The sequence below is a fragment of the Theobroma cacao genome, chromosome 8 (assembly GCF_053813885.1).
Source record: "Theobroma cacao isolate CCN51 chromosome 8, ASM5381388v1, whole genome shotgun sequence".
Classification (NCBI taxonomy): domain Eukaryota; kingdom Viridiplantae; phylum Streptophyta; class Magnoliopsida; order Malvales; family Malvaceae; genus Theobroma; species Theobroma cacao.
Window position 1 is genome coordinate 2,421,572 of NC_142646.1, and position 20,695 is coordinate 2,442,266.

The 20,695-nt window shown below is 36.3% G+C and overlaps 7 protein-coding genes and 2 non-coding genes across 10 annotated transcripts; 5 read left to right on the top strand and 4 right to left on the bottom strand.

The window, feature by feature from the left end:
• Window positions 1-267: 267 nt before the first annotated feature.
• LOC18591638 (Ubiquitin-like superfamily protein) lies at window positions 268-1,795 on the top strand. The gene is made up of 4 exons (XM_018126373.2): window positions 268-557; window positions 674-779; window positions 929-1,028; window positions 1,410-1,795. The coding sequence occupies exons 1-4, from the start codon at window positions 335-337 to the stop codon at window positions 1,503-1,505; spliced, it is 525 nt and encodes a 174-aa protein (XP_017981862.1). The 5' UTR covers window positions 268-334; the 3' UTR covers window positions 1,506-1,795.
• Window positions 1,796-2,378: 583 nt separating this feature from the next.
• Window positions 2,379-5,149, bottom strand: LOC18591639 (thiosulfate sulfurtransferase 16, chloroplastic-like). Its single transcript, XM_007017870.3, has 7 exons — window positions 4,582-5,149; window positions 4,394-4,474; window positions 4,183-4,296; window positions 3,820-3,896; window positions 3,160-3,233; window positions 3,025-3,078; window positions 2,379-2,660 (listed from the first exon to the last, which is right to left on the bottom strand). Exons 1-7 carry the CDS (start codon window positions 4,659-4,661, stop codon window positions 2,586-2,588), a joined length of 555 nt encoding a protein of 184 aa, XP_007017932.3. The 5' UTR covers window positions 4,662-5,149; the 3' UTR covers window positions 2,379-2,585.
• Window positions 5,150-5,295: 146 nt separating this feature from the next.
• On the bottom strand, window positions 5,296-8,771 carry LOC18591640 (HMG (high mobility group) box protein with ARID/BRIGHT DNA-binding domain-containing protein). 2 transcript variants are annotated; one of them, XM_007017872.3, is made up of 6 exons: window positions 7,729-8,771; window positions 7,426-7,504; window positions 7,152-7,314; window positions 6,887-6,985; window positions 5,801-6,162; window positions 5,296-5,602 (listed from the first exon to the last, which is right to left on the bottom strand). In XM_007017872.3, exons 1-6 carry the CDS (start codon window positions 7,902-7,904, stop codon window positions 5,489-5,491), a joined length of 993 nt encoding a protein of 330 aa, XP_007017934.1. In that variant the 5' UTR covers window positions 7,905-8,771; the 3' UTR covers window positions 5,296-5,488. The 2 variants fall into 2 exon arrangements, with proteins under 2 accessions (XP_007017934.1, XP_007017933.1); XM_007017871.3 differs by having other exon boundaries at window positions 5,801-6,180; window positions 7,729-8,701.
• Window positions 8,772-8,787: 16 nt separating this feature from the next.
• Window positions 8,788-9,215, top strand: LOC108663004 (syntaxin KNOLLE-like protein). The gene is made up of 2 exons (XM_018125465.2): window positions 8,788-8,809; window positions 8,860-9,215. The coding sequence occupies exons 1-2, from the start codon at window positions 8,788-8,790 to the stop codon at window positions 8,982-8,984; spliced, it is 147 nt and encodes a 48-aa protein (XP_017980954.2). The 3' UTR covers window positions 8,985-9,215.
• LOC148761110 (U4 spliceosomal RNA) lies at window positions 8,887-9,037 on the bottom strand. The gene has a single exon (XR_016028137.1). It is a non-coding gene; the product is annotated as a U4 spliceosomal RNA (small nuclear RNA).
• A 43-nt stretch (window positions 9,216-9,258) lies between the features above and the next one.
• LOC18591642 (Tetratricopeptide repeat (TPR)-like superfamily protein) lies at window positions 9,259-12,495 on the top strand. Its single transcript, XM_018125840.2, has 2 exons — window positions 9,259-12,024; window positions 12,316-12,495. The coding sequence occupies exon 1, from the start codon at window positions 9,259-9,261 to the stop codon at window positions 11,137-11,139; it is 1,881 nt and encodes a 626-aa protein (XP_017981329.2). The 3' UTR covers window positions 11,140-12,024; window positions 12,316-12,495.
• LOC18591643 (uncharacterized) lies at window positions 11,188-12,491 on the bottom strand. Its single transcript, XM_007017875.3, has 2 exons — window positions 12,299-12,491; window positions 11,188-12,196 (listed from the first exon to the last, which is right to left on the bottom strand). The coding sequence occupies exons 1-2, from the start codon at window positions 12,489-12,491 to the stop codon at window positions 11,436-11,438; spliced, it is 954 nt and encodes a 317-aa protein (XP_007017937.1). The 3' UTR covers window positions 11,188-11,435.
• Window positions 12,496-14,334: 1,839 nt separating the features above from the next.
• On the top strand, window positions 14,335-14,430 carry LOC148761111 (small nucleolar RNA snoR8a). Its single transcript, XR_016028095.1, has one exon. It is a non-coding gene; the product is annotated as a small nucleolar RNA snoR8a (small nucleolar RNA).
• A 3,798-nt stretch (window positions 14,431-18,228) lies between these two features.
• On the top strand, window positions 18,229-19,574 carry LOC18591645 (uncharacterized). Its single transcript, XM_007017877.3, has 3 exons — window positions 18,229-18,499; window positions 18,620-18,884; window positions 19,123-19,574. Exons 1-3 carry the CDS (start codon window positions 18,373-18,375, stop codon window positions 19,343-19,345), a joined length of 615 nt encoding a protein of 204 aa, XP_007017939.3. The 5' UTR covers window positions 18,229-18,372; the 3' UTR covers window positions 19,346-19,574.
• The last annotated feature ends 1,121 nt before the right edge of the window (window positions 19,575-20,695 follow it).

The window sequence follows — 20,695 nt, forward strand, 5'->3', positions numbered from 1 at the left end:
CTAGTTCTACAACTCCGTTTAAACCATAATGCTTGGCATTGAGTGGGAAATCAATGGAGAATTTCTGGTTATGCCATGAAACTGGCACCAGGCGTCTGTTTGATGTTCGGATAACAATACCGTTCAATGGAGTGGACCTGAAAACCTGGGATGGGTTAATCAATGATATGAGTTGAAAGCCCAAATAGCTTTAGCTTAAGGCTCTTAGTCTTGGCTGTGAGCCCATCTCATGGCTGGAAATATTCTACCAAAAATTTCCAATAAATCAGATCGGTTAAACAGTTAATGGAACCATTTTCTCGTTTGGTTTTTGGTGAATGTATCAGCAGAAAGCATGATGGAGTCAGGCGCGAAGGAGGAACAGAGCGTGGTCGGATACAACAACAACAACGTGAAGAAAGCCAAGTTGCATTCAACACTCGCCGCTCTCCTCGACGACCCAATCCTCGCCGATGTCCCTAAGAAACCCACTTTATCCGATGTCGATACCCTCATCAGCCTTGAACTGGGGAGTGCCATGCGCATCTCCATCCTCAAATTAGATGGAACCTCCTTCGGTACTTAACATACTCTCTCTCTTTCTGTCAGCTAGGCATTTAGACAAAAGTCTAATTTTTGTTTGAATTGTTAAGAAAGCCCTTTGTGAATTGGTTGGTTTTCGTTGGTGCTGAAGATATTGCGGTGATGAATTCGGCCACGGTGAAAGACTTGAAGCTCGCAATCAAGAAGAAAGTGATCGAGTTCGAGCAGTCCAAGATGGGTCATCGCCACATTTCATGGTATATCATCTTCTTTTTTTTTTTTTACTCTTAAAGCACCCATCATGGTATTTGGAGATTTGTACATTTTGCTGTTCAAGATTCTCAGGAAATACTAGTGTAAAGTTTTGTGTTTGAAGATTAAGCTTTATATTTACTTTGGGTTGTAGGAGGCACGTATGGGCCAATTTCTGCCTAGCACACCACAATGAGAAGCTGCTTGATGAGGGAGCTGCTCTTCAGGATTTTGGTGTTCGAAATAACTCTCAGGTTTTAGCTTTTCCCCCCTTCATCTTTCTAGCAAGAGTGCTTTTTTCTGGTTTTTCTTTACCGGTTTCCTGGTTATGATGTCACTTTGGAGCTCTAAATTCATTGAAATTGCATATATCAATACTTGTGCTTCTTCAAAGGAATTATATTCTAGTGAATAATGGAAACTCTACTTAAACTTACCTAGAAATTTGGTTCTCATTTCCAATTATGGCTATAATGTCTAGCTGCATTATCCTTCAACATCTATGATTAGAATTTATTTCTTTCAAAAGCATTAGATGTTTGAAACACGAAGAATTTCTTCCTTCTCTTATTGTTCTGTGAGATCTTATAATCATGCCTTGGTCTCAACATGGGGAGATGTGTTGTTTTCTGCAGGTACAGTTTGTGCCTTATGTTGTGTCAAAGGGTTCTGGGAGCCATTCCAAGAGGAGAAAACACCGTTTCTTCCATGGCCTGAACAAGCGTTCATGAATACATATTCAATCATGTTACTGATCTCATGGCTCAATGGTGATCTTTCCCTACACATACACAAACATGCGAAAGTTCTTGTTATCTAATCTAAGTCATTCTAGAAATTCATAAGTATTACATTTTGGGCTGATTTGCTGAAATATTTAGGTGATTTGTTGATAAATTTTTGCTTGAAGACACATGTAGTAGTACCATATATGATGTAAAACTAAAGGAATAATACATGATGCTTGACAGGGACTTGATTCTGAAATTTCATTTCTTAATAGATGTTCCTTTGATTGCAACTAATTTCCGTAAAAATCCTTTGTTATTCCTGTTTGTTTTAACAGAAAAAGAATTTGCCAGTCCTGACAATTTTCTAGTCTTATTGGGATTTCCATGTGCTTCCAAGGTTTGGTCTCTGGGAAAAGAGAAGCCTTGCATCAGTCCAAAATCGCTTTTCTTTTCTTTCTCATCAATTAACATTCAACAAATAAGTAACCTTGGGCTATGTGTTGTCAAATGAGTTCTGTTTTGGGCTTCTTTCCTCACACATGGGGATAATGAGAGACCCATGACTGGCTAAAGTTGAAACCATTTCCAGACCCTCACTTAGCCCGGGACTTTACAGAATTCGTGAAAGGGGGCCCTTTCGGCCTTGGGGTAATTGCCAGCCTTGACGAGGCTAATGTTAGGAAGCGGTGGACATTGGCCTGTGCATAGTTTTAATCATCCTAGAACAAACTTGTTGCTGCTCACTAACTCGTTAAAATTTTGATTCAAGGCAAACTTCTCAGAAAAAACCTTTTGATTTAAGGCTGCTATCAGACCATAGCTCCAGCCTTATGAATCCTGAACTTTTCCTGCCAACAAGAATAAGATACGAACCTAAAGCTTTGATCATTTATAGCTCAATTCTATCACAATGAACGGATGAAACCCTTTTGGATAAAAGAAAACCACTGATTCAAAAGAAACAGGACATGTCTGCTAGAAAGCAACAATAGTCCGGAAATTGATGAAATATAACCAATATAGAGAATAGTTTCTTAAATTTTCAGGAAGGGGAAGCATACAAAAGAAACACTATTGCATTCAATCTGTAGTAGGAAGCCCATTTTCCTTCCATGCAGTATAGCCACCAGCAACGTCAGTGACATGGGTAAAACCCTGCAGGAGCATCAAATTTATGATCAATTTTCTCGCAAATATAACAGATTGAAGCCACTTTAGGAATTGTTGTTAACTTTTACGGCCATAGCTGCTTGTTATTAAGCCTGCTCCTAGATAATACTAATTTCCTTCCATGCTTATATGATAGTTACATTTCTCGCGTATTTCCCATTTTCCAACATTATCTTTTTTTTTAATTTAAGAAAGTGAAGATTCAAACTTTACTTTTTGATTAATATTTTACTTGCAATAAGAGTGTAGATATCAAAATCCTTTGATATATCTTGTTTTGTGGAGTTATGCTGGCAACTTAGGCTTCTAACAGGAAATGAACAATGAAATTTCAAAATTCATAACTTACAGAAGCATGCAGATCAGTTGCTGCCATTAGTGACCTCCTTCCTGTTTTACATCCCTGATGAGTGATGAAGCAACAATAAGATCATAAGGGCTAATCTGCCATAACTAATAACTAGCAAGCTCAAAAAAAACTTACAACTATGATCTTCTCTTCTTTCCCAAATTCTGATGATACTTCCTCCAAAAATTTTGAATTCTTCAATGACATCCCTTCATAAAGTAAAAGACAATAACTCAACATGGTTGTGCTGATTGGTCATTTAACCAATGAATGATTAATAAATGCTAGATTGTCAGAGAGCTGGCTATGTTTGTACTAGTTTCAGTAGTTTGTTTTTTCATACATGTCACAGAAGGACGCAAAACCCACCAGGTCGGGGGGGTTCTAGTATCATGAGTATTTCCTTGGAGGAATGTGGCTTATGGAAATTTAAGGCACTCTATGCAGCAAAATGAAAGTTTGATCAGAGACATTGTTAGCTGTACTTTTTCATTGCAGACTGTCAAAAAATTTAATCAAACAGGAAACGAATCAAGCTCACTTTTCTTCACAAGAAATAATGGAAACTGTCAGAACTTAGGAATGGAAAATTTTGTTTCTGCAATTATGTTAGAAAAACTTCATCAGCCAGTAAGTTCGAAACTTCAAATCTCTTCAGATAGAGTTGAGTTTCTTGTTAGACAGGAAAATTTGTTTTTTATTTAATGAAATTGGTTTTGGAACAAAGCTATTCTTCTATCTGACCGAATACTTAAACCACAAAATTAATCTGCAAACTAGATTTGTGATGTTTACCTTCTCCATTTAAGATGTGAAAGTAAGGAATGTTAATAGCCGCAGGAGGATGCCCAGCATCGAACTCGTCACAAGTCCTGCAAAACGGAACCAAAAAAATGGAAGTGATATGATCATCCACACGACACTCACAAACAATACTTGTAAACTTGAATCAAAGCAAGCCTCAGGGCTTAGTTTACAGCAATTTCCGAGGAACAATTGTGTAGCAGAATACATGAGAGAAGGGTCAAGAACAGAAGTCAGAAGCCCAAGAAACATTAGTTACATATGAGGAGGGAGAACGACAAGTTACTTTGTCTCTTCATCACTCGACTTGGATTTGTCATTTTCAAAGTGGTGAAACATTAGTTAGTTAGCTACCTGACATCCAGATACCGATGTCCTGCCTGAAGAAGCTCGTAGGCCACCCTCACCGATACTGACTTTGGCTTTGCATCAATCTTTCCCTTATATTCCTCAGTATTTGCAACTGACCTGCATCACCCTATCAGATCAGTTCATTAAACAGTTTAACAAGCGTATCATGTCGCCATGCGCAAACTCTAAAATCTAGTGTATATATAACACCAACCCAAATCTCAGAACCCTGTTCCTTGCACTGGGTCCATGCTCCACTTGAAACTTGGGTGTTGTCAACAGGGATGATGAACACCTAAACCACATTCCATTTTACAGTTCAGTACAATCTTTCTGCCCATGTTTATGCAAAAGTGTGTGTATATACATAGAATTATAGATCATAAAGTGAGAGAGATTCACCTTATACTAAGGCATTGGGGGCGAAGAAAGATAGGAAGCATGGAGCGAGCCAGGCGAGAAGAGGGAGCCGAAGGGTCCATTTCTTTTGTATTCTAAAAACTTTGCTTGATAGTGATAGCATGTTTTCTGATTCACGTAACATATATGTATATATTTATCTCTAGGAAATGGACGGTTAGCAGTATTAAAAGAGCGAGTTGTTTCATGGGTAGAGTCTCTCAGGAAATTGTTTATCTGGGATGACAGAGTGTCTGTCTGCTTTGGCAATGGAATAGGACGAAAATTTATAAGTGTCTATCAGCTGTTTCATGGGAGAAATATGGGAAGCTATCTGGCAAATCAGGTATCTGTCTTGGCAATGGGCCCAGAGTTTGCAGCTTGCCGTTACCTTGTTTCTAACATTAATGGCACCTACTCGAATAAGCTTAGTTCCCTGGAATTAAATCCGCCGCTGCTTAGGAAGAGAGGGATCTAACCAAAATTTTGATTTAATTTTATTTTAATGTACGCATAGCACAAATGCTCACATCAAATTATGTAATTTTGTCCCCCTTCATCAAATTATATAATCTTTGACCATATAAGATAACCAGTCTTGTCTAACTTACATTTTCAAGTGCTATTGCAAGACTAAAGACAATGAGAAATCTAGCATGAAATAAAGAAAACAAATCCTTAATCCCTTATGCCTTTGGACCATGTCACATTTGGAGGTAGTAAAATGAAGTATTTTCATATTTAAGAAAGATCATTAGAGTGAACATATCTATAAGAAGCTGAAAGTAGGTTTTTTCTTTTTTTGTTAAGACTTCCCCAAAATGGTAGTTCTTCTATCTACATAAATTTAGAAGTCACAAAGATCTGCTCTGGGTTCTTTGGCTAACGCTGATTTCCTCCTCTTTAAGGTCTAGAAGTCTGGTCTCTCAACTTCCACATCCTGCCTGATCTTCAGTCGCTCTTTGTACTCTTTCAATTCTCTCTTGTATCTTTCCTTGTCTTTCAATCCGATGTTCTGGTACACCTACAGAGAAATGGATTGATCATCTTATTGGCATTATTTGGTCCTATTTTGACTTCTGTTAGTGCAAATAGGGCTGCTAAGAAGATTTGGGAGGTCTAAACAAAAACAATGAAAACAGTGTTTAAATCGAACAATTTAGTTTGCAAGAAACAGAATGTAAGAAACCAACGAAAAGTTTTCTGATTGTTTTGCGATTACCATCCTCTCTTCCGGGCCGAGACTGTTCCAAGACTCGCCAATCATTTTTGTGAACTCCCTCTCTCTATTTGGGTAGAGGGACTTGAGTTTATAATGCTTCTCAGCAAAGAAAAAGTTGTAACCGCTCCTGTTGGGTTTAGGGTAGCTGGGGTCTCCTGCTCTTCTGCTTCTCCTCCTCCTCCTCACAGAATGCCGGGACTTGTGAATGCGTTTATACGGGACAAGGGCATTGTTATATTCAGGTGTGGAGGCAGAAGAGCCTGGCTGCTCTGGATGATAGAGTACTCCACTAAGAACCTCTGACCCCAACCTCACAGATATCAAATAACCACAATCGAACTTCCCATCAATTGTTCCAAAAACTGAAAAACAAGAAGTTCCTACATAGAGAATCATATAAGGTAAGGTCAACATCCAATCAATTGCTAGCCCAGAGAAGTTCAAATCAACACCCTAGCAATATGAAGTTACTCGGACAGCATATTACATACAAAATATTAAGTTAAAAGAAATTTAAAAAAGTTCTCATATACCATTGATTAAGAATTTGACCAAAAGGTAGGTTTACACTATCTATTTAAACATTGAAAATGTCATTGTTGCATTTTGCTTCCAGTCGCAGTTTGAAGCAGATTTGAACATGAAGTGCCTTCTAAAAACAACTGTTTGCTAGGTATGTGGTTGTATGCAATTGAAAACATTGGAGTGAACCATTGATAGAGACAGAATAAATACATTTGTTTGGCAAGAGATATCACAAAAATGTCACAAGGACCATAACCACATACCAGAAATGTAAGGATAGATGTAGTGGGACCCCATAATGAAAAAGAAGATTGAGGAATCACTAAAACTATCAACATACACATCAAGTATAAAGACCACACTAACAAAATAGGCTATAGCCCAACTTGTAATCCTAAGTTATCACAGTGGACTTATTTGACAAACTCAGAAATCAAACAGAAAATTTTGGAGCATAGAAATTCAATCGAACATTTTGTGTTGTGTGGATGACACTACCTTTATCCTCCTCTACCTTTCCCTATGAAATAATAAAATGGAGAAATTAGAAAACCAACTTACCTTCAATAAGTGGATCTGGGAATTCTCTTATCGGTTTAGGGGAATATTCCACGAGAGCCAGTTCAGGTCTGCATGAAGGGTCGTTAACAGGGAATGCAACTGCAGTGGGAAAAAACATTAGAACCGTACACGAATTGCATAAAAACCAGGAGCAAACAGAGCTCAGGATCAATTAACACTATTATGCTACAGCAGAACGAGAAAACAGGGAAAACCCCATGCAAGAAGAAAAGCATGAGCGTAAAAGAAAAAAAAAATCAAATACCTGCTGGAGTATGTAGAGGACCCTTCATCTTAAAGAAATGAACCTGCTCGTAATGGTAGAGAAGACTGAAGTAGTGTTTCCTGAGCACGAAGGATGCACTTGTTGTGGTTGGAGAGAACCTGAAAACACTACCCACTTCCCTCCATTTCTTCTCTGCAACTACCTACACGCCATAGCAATCAAAGTAGGGTATACAAGCTTACACTTTAATGACATGGGTATTTTGAGGAAAATCGAAGGAACAGATATAGTATTAAAAAAAAAAAAAGTTAACCTTCTCATAACCACCCCTCTTGGTAGCCTCTACATAGAGAACATGCAAATCTAACTCCTTCCCTCCAATCACAGGAATCCTTTAAATTACAAAGATAGAATACAGAAGCACAACCGTCAAAGAAAAAGATAAAAATACAAAGGAACATGAAAAAGATCATCTTTTTGTATAAGTTCCCAATAAAAGCATCACATTCTCATAATCCAATACAATAATCAGCACTAGAGCTCCTTTGAAAAGAACAAGCAAAAGAAGAAGATAAATGGAAGGAGTATAAAAGAAAGAGTTAAAGAAAGGAATTACATAAACTTGGTGCCCATTATAAAATGAAAGCGCCTAAGAGTATCCCAGAAAACAATAGGGTCCTGAACAACTTCCTCATGATAGGCAAGAGGGTCCGGGTATTCTTTCTTCTCAACAGCCCCATTTCGACCCTTAGTTTTCCCGGCAGAGGACGTTGCTTTGCTGGCCTCTTCCATTAAGGGTCGCCGGAGACACTAGTAGAAAAAAGTCTAGAGAAGGAGTACTAGTACTACTGTAGAGAGATAATAAAGACAAAGGGAAGAAGAGATGATTTGGAAGATAAGATTGTAATTAAGGGGCAGAAAGCTGGAAATTAAAAGAAACGGGGTTGGACGCGTGAGCAAGTAACGGCTATGCAAAATTGGCTTTTTCTGGCATTTTGAATGGCCAACCACTGTGTAAAGTCCTAATGCTTATTAATTTGCACTGGCTATGTTCATTATTACACACTACCTTCCCCCATCTCTCTCTCTCTCTCTCTCTTTTTCTCTCGTGTCATTCGAAGCCTGACATCGCTGCAGCTGAAAGGGCTTTGATTTGCTCTTCCCCTTTTGCTTTCGCCAAACGTTGACATGCACTTGCGCTTCTTGTTCTGATGATTTTCTGAACATATCTTAGCGTACATCTGTTGGAAGATATCTGCAGAAAGGTCTTTTTTTTTTGGGTTACAGTCTTGTAGTGCAGCAGAGAACGCTGTAGATAGGTTTCAAGAGGCATCTCAATCGTAGATTTGTGAGAAAAATCTCAAACGCTCCCTACTCGTGAAGTTTCTTGATATTTGGTCAAATGCTTTATACGCGTCCCGCAGTGGGTCATCTTTATATCCGCTGAATATTGAAACATGTCTCAGCCCTCCATATATAAGCTTGACTGCATGGCTGGAATCGCTGACCACAAAATCAAAGTGAGGAATTTTTCAACCGCATCGTACTCATAATCATAAATACATGTGGGAACAGAGCATCTGGAGAGATCCTTCGACTATTTCAATGCATCACCGGCATCCAACATGAATAATTTCCCTCCATCAAACATTCTTAGCCTAGGCTGAGGCCCACAATGGATCATTGGAGCCCTGAGAGTTAAGTAAAACAGCTTTTGGCGTTACGACAATGGACCATTTCTATTAAGAAGCAACCATTTGGACTACTTTTGTAGGGCTTTACCCCAAAGGGAGCCCTTCCAGAAATTCTCGAAGGCCAAGGACCAGCCCAGGCCTACGAGGGGGTTTGGAAATAGTTTTCAACCAGCAATAGACGCGCCTCGGTTAGAACCTCATGAGCTGCGTCATTGCCCCAAGCGCAAAGATACGTGAGCCTATCTAGCCTTTGTCCTTTTATAAATGTCAGGAATCGTCAAGAGCTTGTATGCTATAAATGTGGGATTGCATCTAGCCTTCCTGGACTGTCTTCCTCTGTCCTGTGATATTCAAACGAATCAGGATTGTCTTTCAGGTGATGATGAACCTTTATCTTGGGACCAAGAAACATGTCTTAACTTGTTGGCTTGTTTGAAGTTGAATAATGGGAGATGAGAAAAGTAGCTTCTTGTTCAGCAGTCTCTTTCTCCAACTTTTACACCAACTATGCACAACGAAAACCTTTTCTTCTCAGCCGGAAAGGTCTTTCCAATGTCATTCCTTCACGATCTTCCCTTCAACTTCACTCGCATTTATACTCAGAATCGCTTGTCTCAGCACTAATTGTTGGTGTAAACTCTTGCTCTTGTGTCTCCTATTGCCAGGCTTTTCACGCCCGAGTTATCAAAGCCGTGAATTACCGTCACGGATTCGTTGGTGATCAGTTGGTGTCTAGTTATGCGAGATTAGGATACCCAGAATATGCGCAAAATTTGTTTGATGAAATGCCTAATAAAGATTTGGTCTCCTGGAATTCTTTAATTTCAGGATTATGCCGAAGTGGGTTTACCACTAAATGCTTGAGTGCATTTTGTAAAATGAGATTTGAAATGGATATGCAACCAAATTATGTCACTTTTTTATCTATATTCTCAGCTTGTAGTGATGAGGGAGCTCTAAGTGAAGGCAAGTGCATTCATGGCTTTGCAATGAAATTGGGTATCCTAAATGAAGTGAAAATTGTAAATGCTCTTATTAACATGTATGGAAAGTCTGGATATTTACGTGAAGCCTGTTGGTTATTTGAGGCAATGCCATTGCAGAATTTGGTGTCTTGGAATTCAATTATCACAGTTTACACTCAAAACGGGCTTGCTGAGGAAAGTATGGGAATTTTCATTATGATGAGAAGGGCTGGAGTTGAGTTTGATCAAGCTACTATGTTGACTGTTCTTCAGGCTTGTGAAAATTTAGGCGTGAGAAATTTAGCTGGGAGTATTCATGGTTTAATTTTAAGGTTTGGTATAACTGTTAATGTGACCATTGCAACTGCACTTTTAAACTTGTATTCGAAGTTAGGGTGTTTACAAGCTTCAAGTAAGGTTTTTGGAGAGATTATTGATCTGGATAGTGTGGCCTGGACTGCCATGCTTGCATGCTATGCTGTGCATGGTTATGGGAAAGATGCAATAAAGCTCTTTCAAGTCATGGTGCAAAAAGGTGTACAGCCTGATCATGTCACCTTCACTCACTTGTTAAGTGCTTGTAGTCATTCAGGACTTGTCAATGAGGGGAAGCATTACTTCAAGATTATGTCTGAAGTTTATGGGGTGGAGCAGAAGTTGGATCACTATTCATGCATGGTTGATCTTCTTGGTCGCTCAGGACGTCTCAATGATGCTTATGATCTGATTAGATGCATGCCAATGGAGCCTACTTCTGGTGTCTGGGGTGCTCTTCTTAATGCTTGTAGAGTCTATGGTAATACTGAACTTGGAAAGGAAGTTGCAGAAAGATTATTTTCTTTAGACCCATTAGATGCCAGAAATTACATCATGCTGTCAAATATATATTCTTCAGCTGGACTATGGAGAGAGGCTTCAGAAGTGAGGGCATTACTGAAAGAGAGAAGTCCCTACAGAACCCCTGGATGTAGTTTTGTTGAGCATGGAAATAAAATCTATCGTTTTGTTGTGGGTGATAGATCTCACCCTCAGGCAGAGAGGATATATAATAAGTTGGAAGAACTAATTGGAAAGATAAGGAATTCTGGTTTCATGTCTAAAACAGAATTCGTTCTACATGATGTTGATGAGGAAGTTAAAGAGAATATGATCAATCAGCACAGCGAGAAGTTAGCCGTGGCATTCGGGCTTTTGGTGACTGATGCTGCAATGCCGCTAATTATAACCAAAAACCTCAGAATATGTGGTGATTGTCATAGCATGGCAAAGGCTGTATCACTGATTGAGAGGCGTACCCTCATAATTCGAGATCCAAAGCGGTTTCATCATTTTTGTAATGGATTATGTTCTTGTGGAGATTACTGGTAAGCCCTCTACAGTTCTTAATGACATGGTGTGACATTGGCAACAGTGGACTAATATGTTAGAATTCTTTTATTCACAGTCTAATACTAATTCTGGTTGTGGTGTTTATTAACTGATGAAAAGGAGCAAATAAGCAGCTCTGTGAGCCATTGTAAGTACAAGTGGACAGCATATATTTATATATTTTTTGCCTGATGAGAAGAGCAGACAGGTTCAAACATTCTTCCGATTCTTAAGCAGACAAGTAATACCCATGATCTTATTGCTACAACTAAATGAGCCTTCCCTTCTTGTTTACTCTACCTTCTGCAAGCTATCCCTTTCCCTCCGGATCCACCTCCACATTCAAAGCTCAATGGTTCTCCACTCCCAAGCGTCTTCGCCTTCAAACCAAAGTTGGAAACTGCACAATCTGTGGCAAAGAGATGAGAAGTGGCAAACTTATCTGCCCGTCCCATGATCGGCATGGCAACCGACAATTTTACTCTGCTTTGGTAGTTTGACCTGTATGTCTGTCCCAAAACTCCGTTCACCATTGTGCTCAAACAATCAAACTTGAAGTTCAGCTCCAAATGCGCAAAACAGTCATCCTCTGTCACATCGTATCCATGCACCCTTGATTCTTCTGAAGTGATTGGAACCACGCGTGCCGTTATCTCAAGCAACCCTTCGACTCTGAGCCTCACCTTTTTGGTCTCTGCCTGCCTTTGTATCTTTAATCCTGCTTCCGGTGCCACCCATGTTTGGCCTTCACCGGCGGGCACCAGGACATCTTTTCCATCTAATTTGATCAGCATGTTGTCAACTGATGCCCTCCACTTGGCAACCCTTTCTGCGCCAATATAGAGCTGATGAGAACCGAACAAGATACCAATGGACTGGACCCAGGTGAAGTCTCTTCCCTTTCTGCTCCTCTTGCCAATAAAATGAGCATTGATATGAACATTGAAATCAGAGACCAAGCAAAATTCCTTGTCTTTCTTGCCATGAAAATAAAACATGATGCCATCGCCCCCAATGAACCATGGGTCCTGGCAAACGGCTCCTGGCCTATCACAAGCTTTTGCATGCATAAAATATGAAATTGTATTAGCACTTACAAGTGCATGTATGATTGAACATAGAAAATGGGTGAGACTCAGATTAAAGAAAACTAGCTTACCGCAGAAAGGTTTGCAGATCCTGCAATCTACCTCACATAGATTAGGACAACCTGGTGGACAGTTGTGAAGGATGCCAAAGCAGTTCCCAAAGAGTGGGTCGTGGCAAGCAGCTTTTCTGGCACCTACTTTTTTTAAAGGTACAATGTCGAAGCATAGCATCCCAAAGAGAAGTAATGCAACTTCCAATTTCATTTTTTGTCCTGTCTTCTTCTTCTATTCTATTGCTGCAACCAAAAATTATTGAAATTATATAACATGATGGAGCTTCGATGCATGAATTGTTTTTCATTGCTGTCTAACCACTGTGAAGTGAGACAAGAAAGGTAGGTGTTTTGCTTGCGCAAAACTTGTAAAAAAATCAACAAGTCAACACATCCTTCCAGGTAATGAAGACTAGATTAATGGATCTACGACGCTATCGAATCTCAAAGTTGGTAACTCGCTGAACATTAAAAATTGAGGTCTAACCCTTCTTTGAGACTCGAAGCTTCCAAGTTTTAAGAGAAAAGAATGGGATATGAAATTGTGATGCTTTCAACTGAACGACAAAGGCCTTACAATCATAGGAGTAAACCCACGAGGAGACAGGCCGGGCTTACCTCAGCTCTTCACTTGCTGTCGGCCATGGCGGTAACAGACAAAGCAGATAAAGAAACTAAGGGGCTCCATTTTGTGGGTGTGGAATCAGGCAGTTGCTCTTACGAGAAATACCCAGCAATGCAGGAATCCAAGGAAGAAGGGCCGACAAATTGGGCTGAGTTTCAATGAGCTCGATTTGCTGGACCACGTCTACAATTGTGGATCATGACCACCACGCATCCTGGTCCCGCACGTGCTCTGTTTGTGAAATATTTGCATTTCAACTTCAGAACTATTTGCAAGGAGCAAAGATGGGAATGAAAGCATTCCAATTTCGAAGGATTCGAATGCATGATCTTATCTCGAGACTGATGATTAATCCAAAAACAATGGCTTTGCGTGTTGAGCTTCCTGCTGCCTCCCAATCGCCCACGCCTCATTCTTTTGTCTAGTGGATCTTTCCCGTCCAAAAAAACAAAGGAAATTTAGTTCTGAAAGAGATTGCCTCGAAAGGAGAGTAGTCGGTACTCACTTTTCTGGCTCCTAAGGTTTGCTTACGTCGACTTATTCCTAATTACTTCCATTGTTAGGTTAAAAAAAAGTTAAAATATTTACTAAATTCATGTATTTATGCCTTTTATTCAATTTAATATCTATACAATCAAAATAATTTAATTTTTTAATTTTAAAAATTATTTTAATTTAATATATTTTTTAATAATATCTAATTTTACTATTAAAAATGATGATATTGATACAACACATTTTTATAACATGACATGACATGACATGAGGATGTGACAATATCACGTGATCTTGTCGTGATGATGTTGTAGTACTGCATGGCAATGACATAATGATATAGCAATGCTAACGTGGTACTGACAAATTGACGTTCAGTGTCACATGGTAATACTAACATGACAGAATGAAAAAAATTAAAAAAAAAAAATTATGTCACGCATAAAGATTAAATTGAACAAAAATGTATAATACAAATGATTAAATTGAACAAAATTTAAAATTTTAATAATTAAACTAAAAAATAAAAATTTTTAAGTAGATAATACACATACTTATTAATAAGCTAAATGATTAAGCGTAAAAGATTTATGTTGTTAATAAAATATATAAATATTTTTTTACTTGATTATTTAATTTTATAATAAGTATATTAATTTAGCTATTTTGTAAAAATTAAATTTGAATTCCCCTTTTATAAAAAAAATTCTAATATTTTATCTTAAAAGGTAATCGCTACTTTTTTCCTTAGCCACCCTTCAATCTTCTTTCCGTTCTATGTTTTTATTTGTTTTTCTCATCAAAAGTTTAATTCATCGATTAATTGTTACGAAATTAGAGCAATAACGATAGATTTACGTTTTTCCATTCTAATTTGAATTATTTTTTCTAAATATTTTTAATTTAAAGATCAAACAACTCTATAATAATTATGGGGTTAGTGATAATTATAAAAATAATTGATTATTTTGACTTACTCAATTCAATTTGGGCATGATAGACTTCTTATTACTCATAGACTATGAGTTACTCCATTATTTCAAATTCTTTTATTTTTTTATTTTGTTTAATATTTTAGGATAAAATTTTATGCTGAAATTTTCTAAATTAAATATTGTATTTATGGCTAATAGTGTTAAATATAATTGCAAATATTTGTATCATTTTATTTTGTATTTATACATTTTTTGTAGATCTAAATTAATAATTTAAATTTAAATTTAAATTTAACATAATTTAAATTTATTTAGTCTTTTTATATTATTTTATTCTAATATAATGTAAGTTATTCGTCCAAATATGGCTTTAGGTATATTTTTTTTTTTGAATTTTGAAATTTTTTTTATAAAAGGAGAATTCAAACTTAATTTTTGCAAAAGAGATAAATTAATGTTAGAATATAAGTTTCAAATTTTTATACAATTATAAATAGAAGAAAAAAGATTTTATTTAGTCTTTTTATATTATTTTATTTTACCATAATGTAAGTTATTTATCCAAATCTGGCTTTAGGTATAAATTTAAAAAAAAAATTTATAAAATGGGAATTTAAACTTAATTTTTCCAATGAGGATAAATTGATGTACTTATTTTGAAATCAAATATTCAAGTAATGAAATATTTATATATATATTATTTAACACCGTAACTTGTTACACTTAAATATCATTTGGCTTATTAATAAGTATATATATCATCTACTAAACATTTTATAGTTTTTAAATATTTTTGTCAATTTACTCCATAAACACTTTAATTTTATTCAACTTAGCTAATGTATTATACATTATTGTTCAATTTAATTTGTATGACGTGATATATATATTTTTTTTGAAAAAAAAAAATATTTATTAATCTGTCATGTCGGCATGTCAATGCCACATCATTGTGTCAGTGTCACTTAGCACATCGTGTCATCACATTGGTAACACATGACACTATCACATCATTATGTCAATGTTACGTCATCAAAATATGTCACATTAGTATCGAGTCAGTACTAATTTCATCACTTTTAATGGTGAAATTGAATACATTAAAAAAATAATTAAATTTAAATAATTTTCAAAATCAATAAATTAAATTATTTTAATTTTGAATACAATGACGAAATTAGATAAAATACATGAATATAGAAACTTCGTAGACTTTTTGACAAAAAAAATTGGCTCGTATCTGGTAGCATGCATGTTTATACAGCTCATGGTTTTAGTGATAGCCCGTGGTTTATCCCTAGGATGAGTCTTGTTAATTGATACTTAAACAAAAATACACTAACAAAGATGGATTCATATAAATCTTTTATTATTCTATTCATTTTGGTCGCTTTCATTGACTTATATGTATCAATATAAGCATTGTTAAGAAAATTATATAATATATAAAGATAGTCAAAATCGAATATTTACATAATATTTATTGTTTATTTCGTTCAATAGAGAATCTCGATGGCAAAGACAAGGATCTAGTTTAAAAGGTTCATTACTTGGATGAGATTTTGATTTTTGTATCATGAAAATGCTGAAACCATAGAATTTTAGTTGAGAAACTGTCTCCATCCTAATTATAACTCGCATCAAAAAGAAAAAGAAAATTAAAAAAACCAAATTTACAAGCTTTTTCTCTCTCTAATGATTGAAGCAACAAAAGCTTTACACGTTTCTTATGAGTTGATTGACACAAGAAATTTGACCCCAATTTGATAAAAAAAATCATATAATTGTATTACTCCTTTTGTCCCATATTATTATTTTTGAACATTTACAAATACTTTTTTTATTTTTAAACAATCAATTTTTTAACATTACAAATTTAATTTTCATGATTTTTTTAATGTTTTCCTATATTAAAAAACATAGAACATATATATTATATTCTTTTTTCAATTTTTAATATAAAATATAAAAAAATTTAACTTTCATGAGAATTAAAGAGAGATAAATATTGAAGAATAGAAAAGTAATTTTTATCAGATTAAATGTAACAGTTTAAATGAGAAGAAATGCAGAATAATTAATAGCAATTTGTCAACATCATATACCTGTTATTTGACGCCATTTGTTCATGGGTATTATTAAATTGTGGGCCATGTCGTATCCGTCTCTTGATTCCACCGCCACTTGGACGTAACTTCCAGCAGCATTGCCCCACTTAAAACAGTAATCTGATAGGCCTCTGTTTCCATCTGGCCCACTAACTTTCGACTGATCAAAATTTCTTATCATTTGATTTCCCGATCAGTTTTGAAGCTTCAAGGTAAAATATTTTTAAATTTTGTTTGAAATTATATAAAAATTAATTAATTTTTAAATAAATATTTTATTTTAAAAATATATTTTTTTAGACATGTAAATTTAATTATTAATATTTTTATTAATTTATTGACGTGATAAAAATAAAAAATAAAATTTTAATTAATTTTTAAAATTATTGTTATATAATTTTATTTTTTTTATTAATTAAAAAAATCTCTCCAAAACTTCCTTGGGAGCCCCAGTCGGACTCCTAGTTAAGGAGTCTGATCGAGACTTCCGATCTGGTGCTCCCTAAGGGAACATCAAGCTTTCCCAGGAAAGCACCGATCTGGTGCTCCCCTCACTTGTGGAGCACCGATTGGTGCTCTTCTTTTTAATTTTTTTTTTAAATCAATAAGAAATATTTTAATTTTTTAATCTTTGTTGCTGACCATGTTTGTATTTTTGAGATGAAATATCGATTTTAAAAATTAATGAGTTTATTTAAAATTTTGATTAAAAATTTAAAAAATTAAAATATTTTATTTTTGATTTAAACATATGACGACATCGTCCCAGCAGTGTTCTTCCTCAAACAATTGGTCATGGGCCACCTCAACCTTTAATGTTTTTATTTTTTATATTATAATTTTTCATGACATATTTTAATATAAAATATATTAAAATTTTCATAAAAAAAAAAAAGAAAACTGATAAATATCTTAAAACGGATGGTATAAAACAAAAGCTTTGTTTTTTATTTCTTATCTTTGTCTAAAGGGCGGTTGAAAGTATGGGGCTTTTATTTATTTGGACCCACTCGAGCCGAAAACCTTGGATGCAATGTCTTTATCAATTGAATGATCTTCAAGCATTCTTTTAATTATTTTTTTAGGCAATAAGATTTTTTTTATTACTTAGCAATTATTTTTATTAATCTTCGATTTGGACCTCAACAACTTATGAACTTTCATTGATTGGGTGAATATCAAGGGATAAGATATGATTGGGATAAGACTTTTCCACTAATTATTTCGAATTGTAATTTCATCGATTTTGTTACAAAGTTTATAAGATATCAATAATTAAATATGATTATTTTGTTAATAAATAATTTAAACGTCAAGAATTTTTAAAAAATAAATATTTATAAATTTTAAAATATTTACTGAACTTATTTTTATATATGTAAGAAATAACATTATATAATTAAATAATAATATAATTAGTACATAAGTAATTGTATCAAATATAAAAGCAGTTATAATTTCCGGAACCAAAGAAATGCAAAATAAGGTAATTAATTGCACAGGTGATTGATTGCGTGTTTCACGAGTAACAGGTTAATTACACAAATTAAGGTCCAATTAAGTCACTAAGCAAAGTTAAATGTTAGCACTTTAGGAACTCCAGATAAGGCCTAGGGGACCCAAAACGTGTCAATGACTCAAGTGATACTCCGGCAAGTTAAGACAGACTCACTGGGCTCCAAAACGGAAGATGCTTGAGAATATACCGTTCTGAACCAAATCCTCGGCTTCGAGCCCATGCGGATAACTCCCCACCACCCTTTTCCTATATAAACCTGCCCTCCTCCTCTCCTTTTCTTCTCCGCAATTGAAAATCACTTTCTTTGTTAGAGATTCCCTCTCAAAACAAATACACACCGCCAACTGGATAAAACCTCTCTGCGGTGATCTTGTTCACGAGAAGACAACCTCTGTAAAAATCGAACTACTATGAATTATTGTACCCTTTCTGAATCAGATCAAGAACATCTCTTGGAGAAACTCGATGTCTTCAAGGTTAAAGGCAGAGACAAACGTGGCCGTCAGGTTCTTCTTATCATCGGCAAGCACTTTCCTGGTAACAAACGATACATGCATGTTCATCTTTTTGTACGTTTTCGGGGATTTCTTTTCTTTTATGTTTCTTGCTTTGTTTCATTTAATTGACTTGTTTTTTTTTTCTTTTTAATGGTAACAGCTCGGATGGTTAGCAGTGAGATTATAAAGAAGTACTTGGAGGACAAGGTTTACCCCAAATTGGGGGCGAAGCCGTTCTCTGTGGTGTACGTGCACACAGATGTTCAAAGGAGTGAAAATTTCCCTGGAATCTCAGCCCTTCGATCAATCTACGATGCTATTCCGACCAAAGTCAAGGACAATCTCGAGGCTGTTTATTTCTTGCATCCTGGTTTACAGGCCAGACTGTTCCTTGCCACCTTTGGCCGTCTGTTTTTCAGCGGAGGGTAAGGATAATCTCTTTTGATTATTCAAATCAAATAAAGGAAAAATAAAAAGGGGAGAAAGCCACATCGATCTGGCCCATTTTAGCCATTGATAAATGAAGACAAACGATAATCACGCCGATGGTGCTTTTGTTTTTTTTTCCCTTTAATGCTCATGCACTGCCACTTTAGAGTTGAAGGTTTCATTTTTATTTGAGGGATGGGCAGGACAATGAATGATTGGGTGTTACTCACGCAGGTTGTATGCGAAGCTTAAATACGTGAGCAGGCTGGAGTTTCTGTGGGACCATGTGAGGAGGATGGAGATGGAGATACCAGAGTTTGTGCATGATCATGACGAGGAGCTGGAGCACCGTCCGGCGATGGACTATGGATTGGAGAGCGACCACCCTAGAATTTACTCTGCGCCCTCCGTCCCCGTGGACCCAATTTCCATGTACTCCATGAGGTGCATTGCTTAAGCTTGGAGGGTGTTAGGAAATGGAAGTGCAACTGTCGATCGTAGATTGTAGTGGAGTTTGGGGCCTTGCTTTTCTACTTGTGAAGATTTGAGTTTTGAGATCAAATTTCATTACTCATTTTGCTTTCGATGGAGGAGTGTTTAGGAGTTTTGGTCATATTGTACAAAGGGAAAGTTTGAAATGGATCCTTCCGTGGGTGTGAGAAAAACCAAAATCTGTTCTTGGGTCACTGAGAGTTTGCTTTATGCCTCTATAGCAAATTAATCCCAGCCCAAGAACCCAGCAAGATAAAGAGGGACAAAAGAGCCTAAACATGGATAGAGCACACTGTAAAAATGAAAAGAGTTGAAAGGGATAAACAAAAAAGGAAGAGAAAAGCAGTTCCGATTTCACTTTAACTCAATACGACAGCTTCACGCCCTTTTTATATTGAGCAATTTAGCAAAAGAATCATTTCATACAATCACAAAAAGCACAATTTCGAGGAGTCGGCACTTAAAAATCTCCAAATCAGAAACGCAGCATGATGCATCCGTGTTCTACTGCTTTATATTTGTCTGGTCCGTGCTGATATTTCGTCCTCACCCCGTTGTTGAAGTCACAGCAAGAGCTAACGGTGTCTTAGGATAGTATCAGACCGAACTTCCCATTTAATTTTTCATTTGAAAGGATTAAGCATGAATAGAGTTCGTTTGAAAGTTACCGTTGGATACACTCCTCCCAACATTGTCATCGGGGGAGGCGGGCCTTCATTTTTAGCAATGCTAAACAATTCAGGACGAATGTCAGTCAAAATATGGGGCTTAACTTGGCTTTTACACTCCAAAACCAGAAGATAGTGTCCCTAGCCTGGCCCTATTTGGAGATTTGGAGTATTGGAGTTACACTAGACACACATGCCCTACCCAGAAAAGCCGCAAAGGGAATGACAATTTGCAAGTCCTGTCCTGTAGTCATTAGTCCCGCAGTCATTTCTACAAGAAAGATTTTGAAAGTACAAAACTGCTTGATATTGTTACTGCACAACCTTAGAGGAAGACGACAAATCACACTCCAATCTCCGAATGAGTTCAGATACGTTCAAGAACCTGAGGCTGATACGTAACCATAAGCTCTCCCCTAGACATGCTTTTCTTTTTTTATTTTAGTACATTCCCTCCACCAACTCTATCCTTGCTGATGGGCACTTAAAATTCTCGCATTCCCTATTCATAGTATTTTTCTGTATCTATTATTGCCAATGACCTCAAGATGAGCTTCAAATGGATAACAGTTGCATATACTGTCCCTGTGGACACCATTTCTTATATGGATAAGAGTTGCATTTACCTTATCCGCGTGAGGCACTGT